General features: G+C 36.1%; 3 protein-coding genes across 4 annotated transcripts in view; 2 read left to right on the top strand and 1 right to left on the bottom strand.

Moving 5' to 3' along the window:
* The window catches only part of LOC139482492 (atrial natriuretic peptide receptor 1-like), a 63,591-nt gene extending 59,298 nt beyond the window's left edge, over nt 1-4,293 (top strand). Inside the window, exons 24-25 of the mRNA XM_071266402.1 lie at nt 2,417-2,527; nt 3,144-4,293. Coding sequence (XP_071122503.1) covers nt 2,417-2,527; nt 3,144-4,195 — 1,163 coding nt within the window. The 3' untranslated portion in view covers nt 4,196-4,293. The remainder of the gene's footprint in view (nt 1-2,416; nt 2,528-3,143) is intronic.
* Nucleotides 4,294-7,069: 2,776 nt separating this feature from the next.
* On the bottom strand, nt 7,070-7,766 carry LOC139483512 (DNA-binding protein K10-like). The gene is made up of 2 exons (XM_071267533.1): nt 7,762-7,766; nt 7,070-7,430 (listed from the first exon to the last, which is right to left on the bottom strand). The coding sequence occupies exons 1-2, from the start codon at nt 7,764-7,766 to the stop codon at nt 7,070-7,072; spliced, it is 366 nt and encodes a 121-aa protein (XP_071123634.1).
* Nucleotides 7,767-9,112: 1,346 nt separating this feature from the next.
* On the top strand, nt 9,113-12,952 carry LOC139482493 (major egg antigen-like). 2 transcript variants are annotated; one of them, XM_071266404.1, is made up of 3 exons: nt 9,113-9,282; nt 9,810-12,752; nt 12,814-12,952. In XM_071266404.1, exon 2 carries the CDS (start codon nt 9,842-9,844, stop codon nt 10,853-10,855), a length of 1,014 nt encoding a protein of 337 aa, XP_071122505.1. In that variant the 5' UTR covers nt 9,113-9,282; nt 9,810-9,841; the 3' UTR covers nt 10,856-12,752; nt 12,814-12,952. The 2 variants fall into 2 exon arrangements, with proteins under 2 accessions (XP_071122505.1, XP_071122506.1); XM_071266405.1 differs by having other exon boundaries at nt 9,172-9,286.
* Nucleotides 12,953-19,163: the final 6,211 nt, after the last annotated feature.

Below are 19,163 nucleotides of genomic sequence, written 5' to 3' on the forward strand. Positions count from 1 at the left end.
CCATCATCTAACAGTTACAATACGTAAAGGTAAATCTTTCTTTTGTCACAACCATCATCTAACAGTTACAATACGTAAAGGTAAATCTTTCTTTTTTGTCACTACCATCATCTAACAGTTACAATACGTAAAGGTAAATCTTTCTTTTTGTCACTACTATCATCTAACAGTTAAAATATGTAAAGGTAAATCTTTTTTTTTGTCACTACCATTATCTAACAGTTACAATACGTAAAGGTAAATCTTTCTTTTTGTCACTACCATTATCTAACAGTTACAATACGTAAAGGTAAATCTTTCTTTGTGTCACTACCATCATCTAACAGTTACAATACGTATAGGTAAATCTTTCTTTTTGTCACAACCATCATCTAACAGTTACAATACGTAAAGGTAAATCTTTCTTTGTGTTACTAACATCATCTAACAGTTACAATACGTAAAGGTAAATCTTTCTTTTTGTTACTACCATCATCTTACAGTTACAATACGTAAAGGTAAATCTTTCTTTTTGTCACTACCATCACCTAACACTTACAATACGTAAAGGTAGATCTTTCTTTTTGTCACTACCATCATCTAACAGTTACAATACGTAAAGGTAAATCTTTCTTTTGTCACAACCATCATCAGACAGTTACAATACGTAAAAGTAAATCTTTCTTTTTGTCACAACCATCATCTAACAGTTACAATACGTAAAGGTAAATCTTTCTTTTTGTCACTACCATCATCTAATAGTTACAATACGTAAAGGTAAATCTCTCTTGTTTGTCACTACCATCATTTAACAGTTACAATACCTAAAGGTAAATCTTTCTTTTTGTCACTACCATCATCTAACAGTTACAATACGTAAAGGTAAATCTTTCTTTTTGTCACAACCATCATCTAACAGTTACAATACGTAAAGGTAAATATTTCTTTGTGTCACTACCATCATCTAACAGTTATAATACACAAAGGTAAATCTTTCTTTTTGTCACTACCATCATCTAACAGTTACAATACGTAAAGGTAAATCTTTCTTTTTGTCACAACCATCATCTAACAGTTACAATACGTAAAGGTAAATATTTCTTGTTTGTCACTACCATCATCTAACAGTTACAATACGTAAAGGTAAATCTTTCTTTTTGTCACAACCATCATCTAACAGTTACAATACGTAAAGGTAAATCTTTCTTTTTGTCACTACCATCATCTAATAGTTACAATACGTAAAGGTAAATCTTTCTTTTTGTCACTACCATCATCTAACAGTTACAATACGTAAAGGTAAATCTTTCTTTTTGTTACTACCATCATCTAATAGTTACAATACGTAAAGGAAAATCTTTCTTTTTGTCACAACCATCATCTAACAGTTACAATACGTAAAAGTAAATCTTTCTTTTTGTCACTACAATCATCTTACAGTTATAATACGTAAAGGTAAATCTTTCTTGTTTGTCACTACCATCATCTAACAGTTACAATATGTAAAGGTAAATCTTTCTTTGTGTCACTACCATAACGAGACAGTTACAATACGTATAATTAAGTTTTTCTTAGTGGTAACTGTTAAAAACGTATAATTAAGTCTTTCTTAGTGTTAACAGTTACAATACGTATAATTAAGTCTGTCTTAGTGTTAACTGTTACAATACATATAATTAAGTCTTTCTTAGTGTTCACTGTTACACTACGTATAGTTATATCTGATGTTCTCAGTTGCCCCAGTCACACTGTCACGTTATACTACGTTTTAAAATACTACGTTTCAACTACGTTTTGAAGTTGTCCCGTTATTTTGAAAGCTAAGTTTTACTAGGTTTGTGCTCCGTTCTTACCCCCTTTTCCTACGTATTAGTACATGAAGACCCACGTTTCTACCAATCCTTGATACGTTTCGCTACGTAGTAAGCACGCTTTGTTACGTTCCGATAAGCTTCAATTGATAACTATATTTACTAGGTTTCAACTTCGTTTAAATTTTCGCTACGTTTGAATTCCAGTTTTGAACATAGGATCAATACGTTTTGTTAACGTTTCTACTGTGTGTCGATACGCTTCGTTACATATACTCTCGTTATTCTACGCTTTCAAAACGTAGTAAAACGTAGCTCTTGAAACGTGACAGTGTGAATGGGGCTTTACTAAACGTACAGTTAAAACCTTCATTATGTCACTACCTTAACCTAACAGTTATAATACGTATAGGTAAATATCTCTTCTTTTTTTTTAATATGAGAACTCTAAGTATTGCTTACCTACTCATTTTACGAAACAATATGGATATTTTCATACACATTCCCTGTCATGTCTTACACTTATATCAAATATTTAATGTAGTTCCAACATTTAAAATGAATAGTAATATGTTTATCTTTTAGATAATAGATTAAGTGACGACTTATATGCATTTCTATTTTAGGAATCCATTCAGGGTCTGTAGTAGCAGGGGTTGTTGGCATGGCAATGCCGCGGTATTGTTTGTTTGGAGATACTGTAAATACAGCATCAAGGATGGAGTCAACTGGCTTACGTAAGTTTAATGAAAGGTTATTCAATATACAGCAACAAACGCAAGGACTAGAGCAGGAAAAGGGGCAAAACAACAAAGTAAAAGCTAGAGCTAAGGGCCTAAGAACCGAATTCGATGAGCAAATATTCCATATAACGTCAACATTGCAAGTGTGTTATGGCTGTGAAGTCATCTCTTAACATTTGCACATATTCATATTCTTGAAACTCGATATGGACCGTTTCCACCTTTGATTAAATCTAGTATCCAATGTGTAATGCGCATGACTATATCACCGGGAAACCGACACAATATTTATATAATTATCAAAAGTAATTCTTACAACATGGTATATTGAAGTGTGAACTAAGGGACGAACTTTTAACTGATCGATTGCATTTATGTATTTGTAGATATACAATTCAGTGCCGTTTATTATAGTGTAAATGTATAGGAACGGTATAATGAACTTTAAAAGTGCACATGATTATATTTATATGTTTTGGTATCTCATAGATTGGTTGATTTGACAGACAATAAACCAACAACGAAATTTATATATAAAAATAATGTACATATTCCTTAATTTTATTAGTTTTACCCGGTCCTATATCTAAATTTTTCACTTCTGTTGTAGCTATGAAAATTCACTTGAGTACAGTGGCAGCAGAAAACCTTCAACAATATGATAATTATAAGCTTAATTGTCGAGGTGAAATAAGTGTCAAAGGGAAGGGATTAATGAAAACATTCTTTCTTTGTGGAAAATATGATGGTACCCAATCTTTACAATCAATTAATGAGGACAAGAAAACAATTGTTACTTCAACTTCCGGTAGTGAACTAAATCGATCTTCACCAACGAGACACGTGTCTACAGTATCGAATGCGTTGGAGAGTCGAATTGGCATTGGACATTATGGTGACATTCCTGACATTATCCACAAATGTAAGTCAAGACCTTCCCTACAGTCTATTTTATCTATAGAAGCATCAAACTTCAACCCAGTTCGACGATCTTCATCAACTGAAACAACATCGATACGAAAAATCAGTGTGCAGTCAGAAATAGCAGAAAATGGATGTACGATGGACGACTCATCGGAAAGAACGAATTCATTAGAGTCGGGATATTTTCCAGCAGACTCATCTTGTTCGTCAGTAGAAAGGACAAGTCCTGGTGTGCATCGAACAAACTCATTTGAAAATAAAGATAAAAACCTCGAGGCAAGTATTACTGAATGTAAAAAGCCAGGTCGTCGAAAAGACAATTTATTTTCACAAAAATATTTTCCTCCCACACTTTCTACTTTTGATGAAAAAGGACAATCAGTCATTAATAGATACTCATTAGAGACATGTTTAGACTCAGACAAAATGTCAGCCGAAATGGAAAAACATTGGAAAAAGACGTTAGACGAAAATTCGTTCATGAATCTGAAATTAACATGCGATGATCCAACCAGTTGTGCTGTAGACTGTTTAAAAGAATGTATATTAAAAGATAAAACAAACGCGAAAGTAATCATTAGCGATGACCTTTTAAGTGAGAAAACCCCAGCAGCAATAGATGTGTTGATATCACAAGATGTAACGCCGGAACTGGAGCTTGATTTACTGCCGGAACCTGAACAAAGAATACGCCGTCGCTCAAGTAAAACAATCATGACGGAAGTTACCGCATTATAAGGATGGATGTTTGTTTCAAATATTAGTGCTGAATTGAAATCTCAATATTTTTAAATTATGAATCTGTGATATTATTTAATAAAACGACATTTCTGTTATTGATTTAGATAACAAAAAATCAATGCAAATCGATAGAAAATTTGTATTTTCATTGAACAGCTGAAAAGAAATCAACGAAATTTAGGTTTCCAACGGGTTATATTGATTTCTCCGTGCATGACTATTTTCTTTTTCCCCGTTTTTATTCAGATGATGCCGGGTAAACGAAAAGGCACATGGTAAAACATGGACCTTATGCAATGCCAAAATATAGGTATCAATATACTTTCTAGTAACTTTTGACCCTATAGCTTAGACACAACGATAAATCATGATAAATTCAGAAACTGTACATCTTATGTAATATATCATGCAATAATTACACCTTATGTAAGAATCCTGGGTTTTGATTGGTTGATAGTCAGTGTAATTTTCACTAATTTACTGTTATCAACTGAATATCGTTCATTTTTTAACGACGCCGGGGTATATGCAAAAAGGATATGCCTTTTCTACCCTCTCTGCCGTGGTGTTTGCCAAAAAATACTCCATCCGACTGGACGCATGTAACGTCACGATCATCAATGCGTTTTTGAAAGTTAACATTCGGTGTAATTAAACAGATATAGCATGTTCGTCATGTTCTTGAGGGGTATTTGCGAAAAATATCAGTCTTCAGAATGAATTTCCCTCGCCTTACGGCTCGCGAAATTTAACATTCTCTCGACTGGTATTTTTCGCAAATACCCCTCCTTAACATAATATATCTGTTCAAAAGAGGATGTGGAAATTAACAATACGGCCTTCAACAATGAACAATGCCCAAACGGCATACGTATAGTCACCTATAAAAGACCTCAACTAAAAAAGGTAAAACAATTCAAACGATAAAACTAACGGTTGATGTCCAAAATGGTGTACGAAAAACAAAAATGTAGCACAGCCACAAACGACAACCACTGAATTACGGGCTCCTGAATTGGGACAGGCTAATGAAATATACAGAATGTGGCAGGGTTAAACATGATAGCTGGCGCCCGACCCTCCCCTAACCTTTGACAGTGGTGTTACAGAACAATGCAACTTGTTAAGAGCTGGAAAAAAAAACAATAAACAAACAAAAATTATGATCAACAGCAACAAACAACAACCACACAATTACAGGCTCTTAACTTGGGACATGCACTTATAGATTGTGGCGGGGTTAAACATGTTAGCTGGCGCTCAACCCTCCCCAACCTTGGACAGTGGTGTTATAGTACAAAATAAGATATATATTTATTCATATTGTGTTGTAAAATGATGCCCTTTATGGGTTCTTGATTAGATTAGATTAGATATTCATTAGTTCCTCTTTTTTTTATTTAGAGTTGTGGAACTTTGAACATAATAGAAAATGTAAAACTTCTGTAAATTAGGATCGGTGCAACCAGAATCAATATCGCCATGATCTGTAATGAACTATTTCAATTAATACCGATGTTTCCGTCGAGTTTATTCCATTTAAAAGAAGGCGTCATCTAAACTTTTGTTGCTTGTTAAGAAACATTCAATAGATATATAGATATTATAATGGTTATGGGGCCACCGGACCCGTAGCCAGGAAAAGATATGTATATATTATAATGGTTATGGGGCCAGGCCCGTAGCCAGGAAAAGATATGTAGATATTATAATGGTTATGGGGCCAGACCCGTAGCTAGGAAAAGATGTGAAGATATTACAATGGTTATGGGGTCAGGCCCGTAGACAGGAATCATAATGGTTATGGGGCCAGGTCCGTAGCCAGGAAAAGATATGTATATATTATAATGGTTATGGGGCCAGGCCCGTAGACAGGAATAGATATGTAGATATTAAAATGGTTATGGGGCCAGACCCGTAGCCAGGAATAGATCTGTAGATATTATAATGGTTATTATGTGACCAGGCCCGTGGCCAGGAATAGATATGTAGATATTATAATGGTTATGGGGCCAGGCCCGTAGCCAGGAATATATATGTAGATATTATAATGGTTATGGGGCCAGGCCCGTAGCCAGGAATGTTCACGCTGTGGCTATCGTGACTCTTTGAAACTCACAGTTGAAAGACAAGAAAATTTAAACTTTAACAGTAACAGTTCAGAGAAAAGAAAATTTAAACTTCAATAGTAACAGTTCAGAGAAAAGAAAATTTAAACTTTAATTGTTACAGTTTAAACAGTGTATCAATTTTTAATAGAGCTTTTTGCTTTCAACACCTCGAATCCCATCTGACAACGGGCCTGGGTCTGTCTCCCTTAAATCACCACCGTGCTTAGTAAGGTTGGTAATACTTGGCACTCAGTCTTATGTGTTTTTTATGTTGTGATGTTGTACTATTGTTTCAATAAAAGGGAGAAGGTTTGGTACCATTAAAACGTTTAATCCTAAGTCCTAAGTCAGGAATCTGATATACAGTAGTTGTCGTTCGGTTATGTAATTTATACATGTTTCTCATTTCTCGTTTTTTTTTATATAGATTAGACCGTTGTATTTCCCGTTTGAATGGTTTTACACTTGTAATTTTGGGGCCCTTTATTGCTTCTTTTTCGGTGTGAGCCAAGGCCCCGTGTTGAAAGCCGTACCTTGGCCTATGATTGTTTACTTTTATAAATTGTTATTTGAATGGAGAGTTGTCTCATTTGCACTCATACCCCATCTTCCTATACCTATATATTATATGTTGTCTTTTGGTCGTGTTTCGTTTTATGCCATGGCGTTGACACTTTTAATTAAACTTAATTTTAAACAGCACCTTTGACGGTTGTCGGCTCATTGCTCAGGTTGTTTTCTCTTTGACATATTCCCCATTTCAATCATCGTTTGGTGGTGGGTGTCTGGCTTTACTAAGTACCTGATCATCGTTTGGTGGAGGGTCTCTGTTTTTACTAAGTACCTGATCATCGTTTGGTGGTGGGTTTCTGTTTCTACCAAGTACCTGATCATAGTTTGGTGGTGGGTGTCCGTTTTTACTAAGTATCTGATCATCGTTTGGTGGTGGGTGTCTGTTTTTTCTAGGTACCTGATCATCGTTTGGTTGAGGGTGTCTGTTTTTTCTAGGTACCTGATCATCGTTTGGTGGTGGGTGTCTGTTTTTACTTAGTACCTGATCATCGTTTGGTGGTGGGTGTCTGTTTTTTCTAGGTACCTGATCATCGTTTGGTGGAGGGTGTCTGTTTTACAAAGTATCTGATCATCGTTTGGTGGTGAGTGTCTGTTTTTACTAAGTACTTGATCATCGTTTGGTGGTGGGTGTCTGTTTTTTCTAGGTACCTGATCATCGTTTGGTTGAGGATGTCTGTTTTACTAAGTACCTGATTATTATACAGAGAAGCATATAACTTCTATTCGTTGCTGAAATCTGAAGACATAAAACAACGTAAAACCCTGCGAGCTAAAATGAGTGAATTAAATGTACATAAGTAGCATGTATTTGAATAAAGTTCAAAACGAGTCAAATTAAAAGTTATATAATTTTATAAATCATAGTTGACCAATGCATACCTCATTTTCAAACTCCATTGATAACTTTATTATGTTACATTACACAAACTATCTTTATCTGTAATAGCTTTAAATTAACATACATCCTAAGTCAGGAATCTGATGTACAGTAGTTGTCGTTTGTTTATGTAATATATACGTGTTTCTCGTTTCTCGTTTTGTTTATATAGATTAGACCGTTGGTTTTCCCGTTTGAATGGTTTTACACTAGTAATTTTGGGGCCCTTTATAGCTTGTTGTTCGGTGTGAGCTAAGGCTCCGTGTTGAAGGCCGTACTTTAACCTATAATGGTTTACTTTTTAAATTGTTATTTGTATGGAGAGTTGTCTCATTGGCACTCACACCACATCTTCCTATATCTAATTACACGTCAAACTATCTATATCTGTATTAGCTTTAAGTTAGCAGTTTGAGTATATGTATATCAGGTTAAACTTAGGATAATGTGTGGTAATTGCATATACTAATACTGATTTTTCAACAATATTAAGTAATTTATGTACCTTTTCCAAACTTAAGGATGTACTTAGGTGAGGATAGGTAAAAATTAAGAAATTAAGAATTTAAAAGTGATACTATTAGCTGGTAGAGCATCAATTAAGGATAAAGATAAGCTAAAAATATTGATAGGTCATGGACCTCCTTTTCGAGATATTTGAGATTTGAAATATGGCGGGAAAAGGTTGACTCTGACTTTTACCTTATATTTGCATTGATATTATTTGGGTCTCAAAACAAAAGAAAGAAAATCAAGAATCTTCTAAAATTTTGGTAAATGACCTTTCATGAGCTATTAAGTCTTATATGAAAAAATAAATGGGTGTTATGGGGCAAAATATTTTACATTGTATTGTATGGAAAAACACCAAGGAGTCCGAAAATTTGGCACAAATTCCAAAACCTCACCTAAGTACATCCTTAATTGAAACCATTTTTTGTTATACAGCCGAAGTTAATATACCGAGACAATCCCCGAAAGTCTCCGACCAATATTATACAGTAGGGACATTATCATATATCATATATCACAAATGTAAGGTAGAAAGTACGTACATTATATGTAAATATTTAGGAATAGTTGAGGTTCACTATGGACTATATAGGTAGCAGCTTCCCGACCTTTGATGAATTGATTGTATATAGATAACATGTGTAGGGATGACCTATAATCTACAAATGACCACACTGGTATTTCTTACATCCATCATCAGTGTAACTTCTGTAGCTAATCAAGATTCTTCTCATCTGCAATCTAACCAAAACACGTGCCCGTTATTTCTGGAAATATTATGAAATTCTCTTGCTAATTCTAAAATTGTTGAAAGCATTCTATTGGTTATTTTGTAATTTCATTAACAAGTTGTGTCATTAGCCTGTTTTGAGGGGGTGCTGTGAAGGGAGACATACCTATCATTCCATGCACGTGAGATTACACGATATGTAATTGCATTCTTATTCAGACAAACATCTATCTCTTGGTGATGGTTGTATTAAACGGATAACATACCCAGAGAGTCAAGCGTGAGTATGTATTTAAAAAACATATCAATTAATAACTAAAGAAAAGCAAATCTTAAAGGAACGGTCTATTAAGTCCAAACTGACTAAAGGTTTCACTTCGATGCATTCTTTCTAACTTTCTACTATAAAAATTTGCGAGTGTTACCATCATTATGAGCGTGTGCGTGTTTGTGTATAAATGTTTGTGTATGTACGTATACGTTTATCCTCGTTTATTAATGTTAAAAGAAACAAATATTTTTACATTTAAAATATCGTTTGAAAAGTCGACAATATTTGTTTTAAAGTATCAAAAATTAATTAGACTTCATAAAAATATTTTCATTATCAGTTTTAATCAGCAGTCAGAAAGGTTAAATATTTGTTAGAATTAACAGCATGGGTATAATCACCAATAATAGACAACGAACAGCTGCAACAAAATGGCAGCTATTTTGAGAAAGTTATCTTACGAAAGAAAACACCTTCCTTATCAGTTAGTGGTTACTTCGCTGTAGCATTCTTCTATGATGATTTTTATTTTACAGATAAGAATCGGAATATTAATTACAAAGATAGAATGGCACGCTTTAGATCTGAATTACACATCCCAGTGCACAGAGACGAAATGAACTTCCAAGATCGACAAGTAAAGTCCTGGCAAGACACAGAAACAAAAATGGAACAGCAGAAGAAGGAATGGGATGATGAATTTGATCGATTACGGAGCGATTTTTTTACACTTAAACCAGTCGATAAAATTCGGAATAGCCCAGAAAGACTTGATCAATTGAAAACCAATTATGAAACGGATCCATTTGGAAATCAAAAATTTATGGTTCGATTTGATGTTAGTGAATTTAGACCTGAAGAAATTCAAGTTCGCACACAGGACGGTAAAATATCCGTATCTGCAAAACAACAACAGAAATCTTCTACATCATCCGTCAGTAAGGAATATAATAGAAACATTGATATACCGAGTAATGTGGATGAGGATAAATTACAATGTGTACTCAGCAAGGATGGAATATTGACTGTCGAGGGACCGTTGAAAAAGGGCCATCTTGTTACCACTAATTATTTACCCATTCAACAAGGTCCTGGAAGTGTCTCGCCTGGAAGTGTCTCGCCTGTACCAACGATTCACAACCAAGTGGCAATCTCCAAACCGTTAGAAGTGGCAACACCTGTCAAAAACCCCATCATAACGGAACCCGATGGTACACGTAAACTACGTTTATCAGTCGACGTCGGCGAATTCAAACCGGACGAAATTGTAGTGAAAACGGCAGAAAAGAAATTAATTGTTCATGCCGAGCACGAAGAAAAATTGTCAGGAAGGACACTTCATAAAGAATTTAACAAGGAATACGAACTTCCGGATAGCGTAGATCAGTCGGCTATTACGGCATATATAGGAGAGGAAGGAAAGTTATACATCGAAGCGCCATTAAAGCCAGCACAACAGAAGAGATATTCTATAACCCAGACACACGACGTTAGGAAGGTTGTTGTTACGAAAGAGTCACAAGTGACTATAACGGACAGTCAAAACAGACCTATGATAACAATCAATGTTCACCGTAACTAAATGGAGTAAGAGCGGAAGGATTTCAATGTTGTGATAGGTGCCATAGTAAGCTTGCTTTTCGTTGTAATAGTAAGTGTATGGACACTGTATGAATCCTGTGTTTGCTTCGTATAACCTGTGTATCTTTAGGATGCAGAACTAAGTATGTCTGTTGATAAGATGTATAGACAATAATTTGGAATGACGCCATATCGAACTGCCAAGAAAAACAATTACGGTGAAATTATTATGAATGAAAGTTAGTTTGACTGTTATCACCTTGTATATGAGTCTGGAGTCATTTATTATGTCATAAATAACTTCATTGTTTGGTGCTTTGCAAGTGGTTTTCCATCTTCATCCGAGAAAAACATGTCTGTATTGCGCATATTTATATGAAAAAAGTTTCTCATTTTAAGTTTTATTTCTTTTTGTTAATATGGTTAAGTTTAGTTTGTTAGATAAGTTTAAAAGACTATATAAATCCTTGATAAAACATAATAAAATAAAACTGACAGAGAATATTTATAATTTATTAAAGATTTCAAATTCATGTAATACATTTAATATGTATTATTAATATTGAAAAGAATAATTATGTTTGTGTTTTTTTTTTACTTTTTCGAGTATTTATGAAATTTTTAAATCTGTTTCTGATATGGTAATATAATGTTTATAAATTATTTTTTTTAGCTCAGTAATAATCTCACTATATTCTTCATATTGTCGACGTTTTGTAACTGCAGCATTGTCAGTATTCTTTGTCATACCTTAGAGATTGTAGAGTGAATATCAATACTATTTTCGGCAGAGTTTTAAGTTAAACTATTATAACGTATACCATATATTATACGCCCAAGCACACGTACAAAAATCCGTCTTGCAATTAGTCATAAGATATGAGTTATTATTTAGTTAATTAGTTATTTGTTTATTTATATACGTAATGCATGTATCCCTCAATGAGTTGAAGTATTGTGACATGAAACACTGGAGTGGTGTATTTAGAAATCACTAATTAATCATTTTGTTATAAAAGTATGGAGACATGACTGCCAAGAACAAAATTATTCCGAAAAACCCAAAGACAAAGATATGAAGATAATTATTGATGCAGGAAATGTATTAAGTCTTATAATGTTAGAGATTGGCCAAGAGATGACAGATACATTCTTTATTGTTTTATCGGTAATCATTTGGCAGTTCTTTAAGATTATACTTGGCTCTTCTTTGCAAGCATAAAAATTTCACGTAATAGTTCTTTTCGGAATTTGATGAACATGCATATTTAATGTGTTAATTAAGTGTACGTGTTTAAGCTTGTGTAAAGAATAGAAAATAATGGGCCAATATATAAAAAGTTCCTTAAAATTAAATAATGCCGAAATGGCGATCCTCAACCATACACTTATGAATGGCAGATTAGTACGCGATATAAATTACTATGGTTACTGATATCGGTCATTACTGCTTTTAAATTCTACATTGTATTCCACCTGTTGTATTCAAAGCTGCCGCTGTTGATATACAACTAGTAAAATAATTATTTACTAAACTATTTTTAGCCTCATCAAGTGTCTATAATATTTGAATGGCTCCGAGTGTTAAGAATTTTCGAAGTGAGTGCAAATATTGGTAACCTTCAGTGAAATTTGGGGATGAGTGTGAGGAGAGTTTCTAGTTTGGATGAGTATTTATAACGCACAGTATTCTTACCGTATTTTGTAGTACCGAAACCGATGTACACTCATTTAAATCCCCCTCTCCCACTCCGTTTATGTAGTATGTTTTCCTTTACATTGTTTACCCCGTAACTCACCGACCCGTCTGTCTGTTTACTTTAGCACGCTAGATTTCCATGAATATACTGTAAAATATTCAATATAAAGTTAGATAGAAACAAAGAAGTCAGCTATAGGCATAATATAGGGTTTGTCTTTTACTGTAAAGTTAGATAGAAACAAAGAAGTCAGCTATAGGCATAATAGGGTTTGTCTTTTACTGTGTGTACATCACATTTGAGTGTTTTCATATTTTCATTGTATTTTTATACAGTAAGCTCTCTTAAACTGTGATGACGTTGTACTTAATTGTTAAATAAATTAATGTTATAATAAATGTTCATAATGTTGTTTTTTTAGCACTTGTTTCTATGATTACTAATGCAGGTGGTAACTCGTATGATATAGTACCAACTCCGGTAACCCATATAGTATCCACTGCGGTAGCCCGTATAGTACCAACTCCGGTAATCTATATAGAACCCACTGCGGTAACCCGTATGATATCTACTGCGGTAACCCGTATAGTACCAACTCCGGTAGTCTATATAGTACCCACTGCGGTAACCCGTATAGTACCAACTCCAGTAATCTATGTAGTACCCACTACGGTAACCCGTATGATATCCACTGCGGTAACCCGTATAGTACCAACTCCGGTAATCTATATAGTACCCACAGCGGTAACCCGTATAGTACCAACTCGGGTAATCTATATAGTACCCACTGTGGGTTACCGTACGATATCTACTGCAGTAACCCGTATAGTACCAACTCCGGTAATCTATATAGTAGCCACTGCGGTAACCCGTATAGTACCAACTCCGTTAATCTATATAGTATTCACTGCGGTAACCCGTATAGTACCAACTCCGGTAGTTTATATAGTACCCACTGCGGGTTACCGTACGATATCTACTGCAGTAACCCGTATAGTACCAACTCCGGTAATCTATATAGTAGCCACTGCGGTAACCCGTATAGTACCAACTCCGGTTATCTATATAGTAGCCACTGCGGTAACCCGTATAGTACCCACTGCGATAACCCGTATGATATCCACTGCGGTAAGCCGTATAGTACCAACTCCGGTAATCTATATAGTACCCACTGCGGTAACCCGTATGATATCCACTGCAGTAACCCGTATAGTAACAACTCCGGTAATATATACAGTACCCACTCCGGTAACCCGTATGGTATCCACTGCGGTAACCCGTATAGTACCAACTCCGGTAATCTATATACTACCCACTCCGGTAACCCGTATGTCATCCACTGTGGTTATCCGTGTAGTACCAACTCCGGTTATCTATATAGTACCCACTGCGGTAACCCGTATGAGATCCACTGCGGTAACCCGTATATAGTACCAACTCCGGTAATCTATATAGTACCCACTGCGGTAACCCGTATGATACTGTAACTTTTAGCAAAACTATAATAATCAGTCTTGTCTTTTGTGATTTTACTACATACCTATTCAAGCGAGTTTTACATTAGGTTTATATTACCGTTAGCAACACAGGTGGGAGAACCATTCAATAATGTTTATTTCAGGAAGTTTATCTTGATTTGCGTATTTTCTTTCACGATGTGACTGATGAAAGAGTAACAGTTTTATATATTTTATGATAAATCTGATGGCCAGCTATGAAGAAGATATAGTCTGAGATATAATTTGATTTATAGAGTACGAACTTTTCCCCTTAAAAAAACTAGAAAGGTAACCAATGAGAAAGTTGTTCACCAGAAACCAAATGTGAGACTGTCAAAAGCTATCCTAGGGCATCTGACTTTGGACATAAAATTTGCCTGAACGCTCAACCCTACCGCTACCAGCTCGGACATTGGTCATGGTGGTCAATCCTACCACTAACGGCTCGGACACTGGTCACTTGTCGTCAAACAATTGTACCTACATTAATCTCGTGTACCTCCTATATCCTTAGTTACACTTACACATAAAACGCTAGGCTGGAATTTAAAAGTTCATGTACGTGGTCTTGTTAGTAAGTAATCAAGACCCATTTGTGACATTCGGTTGTTATCTGCTCTTTGGTCGGGTTGTTGTCTCTTTGACATATTCCCCATTTCCATTATCAAATTTACGTATCAACATTAAACAAACGAAGAAAAAGTGTAATACTAACACAACGCAAGTGCTCCTAAGATTTTGTTTCCCACAAAACATGTTGTTATATTTATATATGACAGTCTAAACATGTCATACATTGGTAGATATAAATAGTGAACGCTGAGTTAATCAAGACTTTCGTTTAATTGTCATATAGATAACATATTTGTGAGTAAACCAGTCGATGTTTATATTTCTGGTACCCATCAATATAGTTGCACGAGCTTTACACGTGTACAGTTCCTAGCTTCGTAAGAGGATTATGTAATGGAATCTAAGAAGATAAAACCGATTTAATCTGCTTATAGTTTGAAATTGGTTATTCAAAATGTGATTTTATGAAGTTGTATTTGCCTCTTTGACATGCTAAAGTTATCATTCTTAATTATGTTTTTTAAAAGTACTAGTATTTAAACAAAATACAGACTTTAGAAATCTTAGAAATACTCAACCAGAAGTTTTTTGTCTTTGTTATATATCTTTAGATAAAAAAAAAAAGTGGTTCAACATACGTCACTAAGACGGCAGTTCAATAACAGAGAGACATAAATAAGTAACATTCATCCCACGCGAGGCATCATATATCCTATTTGCTTCTTACATAGTAGTTGCATAATTTACAGTTCCCATAGTACCAACCACACGAATATTTGTTCTGTTTACTGCGGGGATTTCATTCCGACATATTTTACCAAGAAAATCTATTATCTTCAGATATAAATGCAACCTGACACTTGTTAAAGTTGAAATGGAAACATGAACAGTTTGTATATAGTTAAGTTAACGGTTTTGGTGAAATTGGTAACATAATATAAACAAATAGTGTTCACAGTGTGGGTACAGAACTGTACGGTTTTCTAATAATTTGTTCATTCGAGAGACTGTCAAGCGGGGCTCCGACATTTGCAAAATAACAAGTTGCTCGATGGAAACTTTGATGAACTCTTATGTTACTATATAAAAAGAAATCAAAATGTATGCTTGTTGGATCAGACAGAAAACTGGTTAACTGTAATGAATGTTTATGTGTTTTACAATTCATGGTGGGTTAAAACTAGGTCTCTGATATGGGACATGTACAATACATGATAGTTAAAACTAGGCCTCTGGTATGGAACATGTACAACGCACGGTGGGTTAAAACTAGGTTTCTGGCGTGTGACATATACAATGTATGGTGGGTTAAAACTAGGTCTCTGGCGTGTGACGTACAATTCATGGTAAGTAAAAACTAGGTTTCTGGTATGGGACATGTACAACGCATGGTGGGTTTTAAACCAAGTCTCTGGCTTTGGGCATGTACAATTCATGTGGGGTAAAAACTAGGTTTCTGGCGTGGGACATGTACAACGAATGGTCGGTTGTAAACTATATTTCTGGCGTGGCATATGTACAACGCATTGTGGGTTTTAAACTAGGTCTCTGTTCCAATGTACAATGCATGGTGGGGTAAAACTAGGTATCTGGCGTGTGACATGTACAATACATGGCGGGCTTTAAACTAGGTCTCTGTTGTAGGACATGTACAATGCATGGTGGGTTTCAAACTATATTTCTGGCTTGGGACATGTACAACGCATTGTGGGTTTTAAACTTGGTCTCTGTCGTGGAACATGTATAATGCGTGGTGGGGTAAAACTAGGTCTCTGGCGTGTGACATGTACAATACATGGTGGGTTTTAAACTAGGTCTCTGTCGTGGGACATGTACAATGCATGGTGGGTTTTAAACTATATTTCTGGCGTGGGACATGTACAACGCATTGTTGGTTTAAACTAGGTCTCTGTCGTGGAACATGTACAATACATGGTGGGGTGAAACTAGGTCTCTGGCGTGTGACATGTACAATACATGGTGGGTTCAAACTAGGTCTCTGGCGTGTGGCATGTACAACGCATGCTGGGTTAAAACTAGGTCTCTGGCTTGTGACATGTACAACGCATGGTTGGTTAAAACTACGTCTCTGGCGTGTGACATGTACAATGCATGGTGGGTTAAAACTAGGTACCTAGCGCGTGATATGTTCAATACATGGTGGGTTAAAACTAGGTACCTAGCGTATGACATGTACAACCCATGGTGCGTTAAAACTAGGTCTCTGGTATGAGACATGTACAATGCATTTTGAGTTAAAACTAGGTCCCTAGCGTGTGAAATGTACAACGCATGGTGGGTTAAAATAAGGTCCCTAGCGTGTGATATGTACAATGCATGTTGGGTTAAAACTAGGTCTCTAGCGTGTGATATGTGTACAATGCATGTTGGGTTAAAACTAGGTCTCTAGCGTGTGATTTGTACAATGGATGTTGGATGTCTCTGGCGTGGGACAGATACAATACATGGTGGGTTTAAACATATTCTCTGGTGTGTGACATGTACAATGTATGTTGGGTTTAAACTTGGTCTCTAGCGTATGACATGTACAATGCATTTTGGGTTAAAACTAGGTCCCTAGCGTGTGACATGTACAACGCATGGTGGGTTTAAATAAGGTCCCTAGCGCGTGATATGTACAATGCATGTTGGGTTAAAACTAGGTCTTTAGCGTGTGATATTTACAATGCATGTTGGGTTAAAACTAGGTCTCTAGCGTGTGATTTGTACAATGGATGTTGGATTAAAACTACGTCTCTGGCGTGGGACAGATACAATACTAAATACATGGTGGGTTTAAACATATTCTCTGGTGTGTGACATGTACAATGTATGGTGGGTTTAAACTTGGTTTCTGGCGTGTGACATGTACAATGCATGATAGTTAAAACTAGGCCTCTGGTATGGAACATGTACAACGCACGGTGGGTTAAAACTAGGTTTCTGGCGTGTGACATATACAATGTATGGTGGGTTAAAACTAGGTCTCTGGCGTGTGACGTACAATTCATGGTAAGTAAAAACTAGGTTTCTGGTATGGGACATGTACAACGCATGGTGGGTTTTAAACCAAGTCTCTGGCTTTGGGCATGTACAATTCATGTGGGGTAAAAACTAGGTTTCTGGCGTGGGACATGTACAACGAATGGTCGGTTGTAAACTATATTTCTGGCGTGGCATATGTACAACGCATTGTGGGTTTTAAACTAGGTCTCTGTTCCAATGTACAATGCATGGTGGGGTAAAACTAGGTATCTGGCGTGTGACATGTACAATACATGGCGGGCTTTAAACTAGGTCTCTGTTGTAGGACATGTACAATGCATGGAGGGTTTCAAACTATATTTCTGGCTTGGGACATGTACAACGCATTGTGGGTTTTAAACTTGGTCTCTGTCGTGGAACATGTATAATGCGTGGTGGGGTAAAACTTGGTCTCTGGCGTGTGACATGTACAATACATGGTGGGTTTTAAACTAGGTCTCTGTCGTGGGACATGTACAATGCATGGTGGGTTTTAAACTATATTTCTGGCGTGGGACATGTACAACGCATTGTTGGTTTAAACTAGGTCTCTGTCGTGGAACATGTACAATACATGGTGGGGTGAAACTAGGTCTCTGGCGTGTGACATGTACAATACATGGTGGGTTCAAACTAGGTCTCTGGCGTGTGGCATGTACAACGCATGCTGGGTTAAAACTAGGTCTCTGGCTTGTGACATGTACAACGCATGGTTGGTTAAAACTACGTCTCTGGCGTGTGACATGTACAATGCATGGTGGGTTAAAACTAGGTACCTAGCGCGTGATATGTTCAATACATGGTGGGTTAAAACTAGGTCTCTAGCGTATGACATGTACAACCCATGGTGCGTTAAAACTAGGTCTCTGGTATGAGACATGTACAATGCATTTTGAGTTAAAACTAGGTCCCTAGCGTGTGACATGTACAATGCATTTTGGGTTAAAACTAGGTCCCTAGCGTGTGAAATGTACAACGCATGGTGGGTTAAAATAAGGTCCCTAGCGTGTGATATGTACAATGCATGTTGGGTTAAAACTAGGTCTCTAGCGTGTGATATGTGTACAATGCATGTTGGGTTAAAACTAGGTCTCTAGCGTGTGATTTGTACAATGGATGTTGGATGTCTCTGGCGTGGGACAGATACAATACATGGTGGGTTTAAACATATTCTCTGGTGTGTGACATGTACAATGTATGTTGGGTTTAAACTTGGTCTCTAGCGTATGACATGTACAATGCATTTTGGGTTAAAACTAGGTCCCTAGCGTGTGACATGTACAACGCATGGTGGGTTAAAATAAGGTCCCTAGCGTGTGATATGTACAATGCATGTTGGGTTAAAACTAGGTCTTTAGCGTGTGATATTTACAATGCATGTTGGGTTAAAACTAGGTCTCTAGCGTGTGATTTGTACAATGGATGTTGGATTAAAACTACGTCTCTGGCGTGGGACAGATACAATACATGGTGGGTTTAAACATATTCTCTGGTGTGTGACATGTACAATGTA

The sequence above is a fragment of the Mytilus edulis genome, chromosome 7 (assembly GCF_963676685.1).
Source record: "Mytilus edulis chromosome 7, xbMytEdul2.2, whole genome shotgun sequence".
NCBI classification, from domain to species: domain Eukaryota; kingdom Metazoa; phylum Mollusca; class Bivalvia; order Mytilida; family Mytilidae; genus Mytilus; species Mytilus edulis.

Coding starts and splice junctions, on each gene's coding strand:
- LOC139482493 (XM_071266404.1), top strand. CDS start 9,842: ATGGCACGCTTTAGATCTGAATTACACATCCCAGTGCACAGAGACGAA.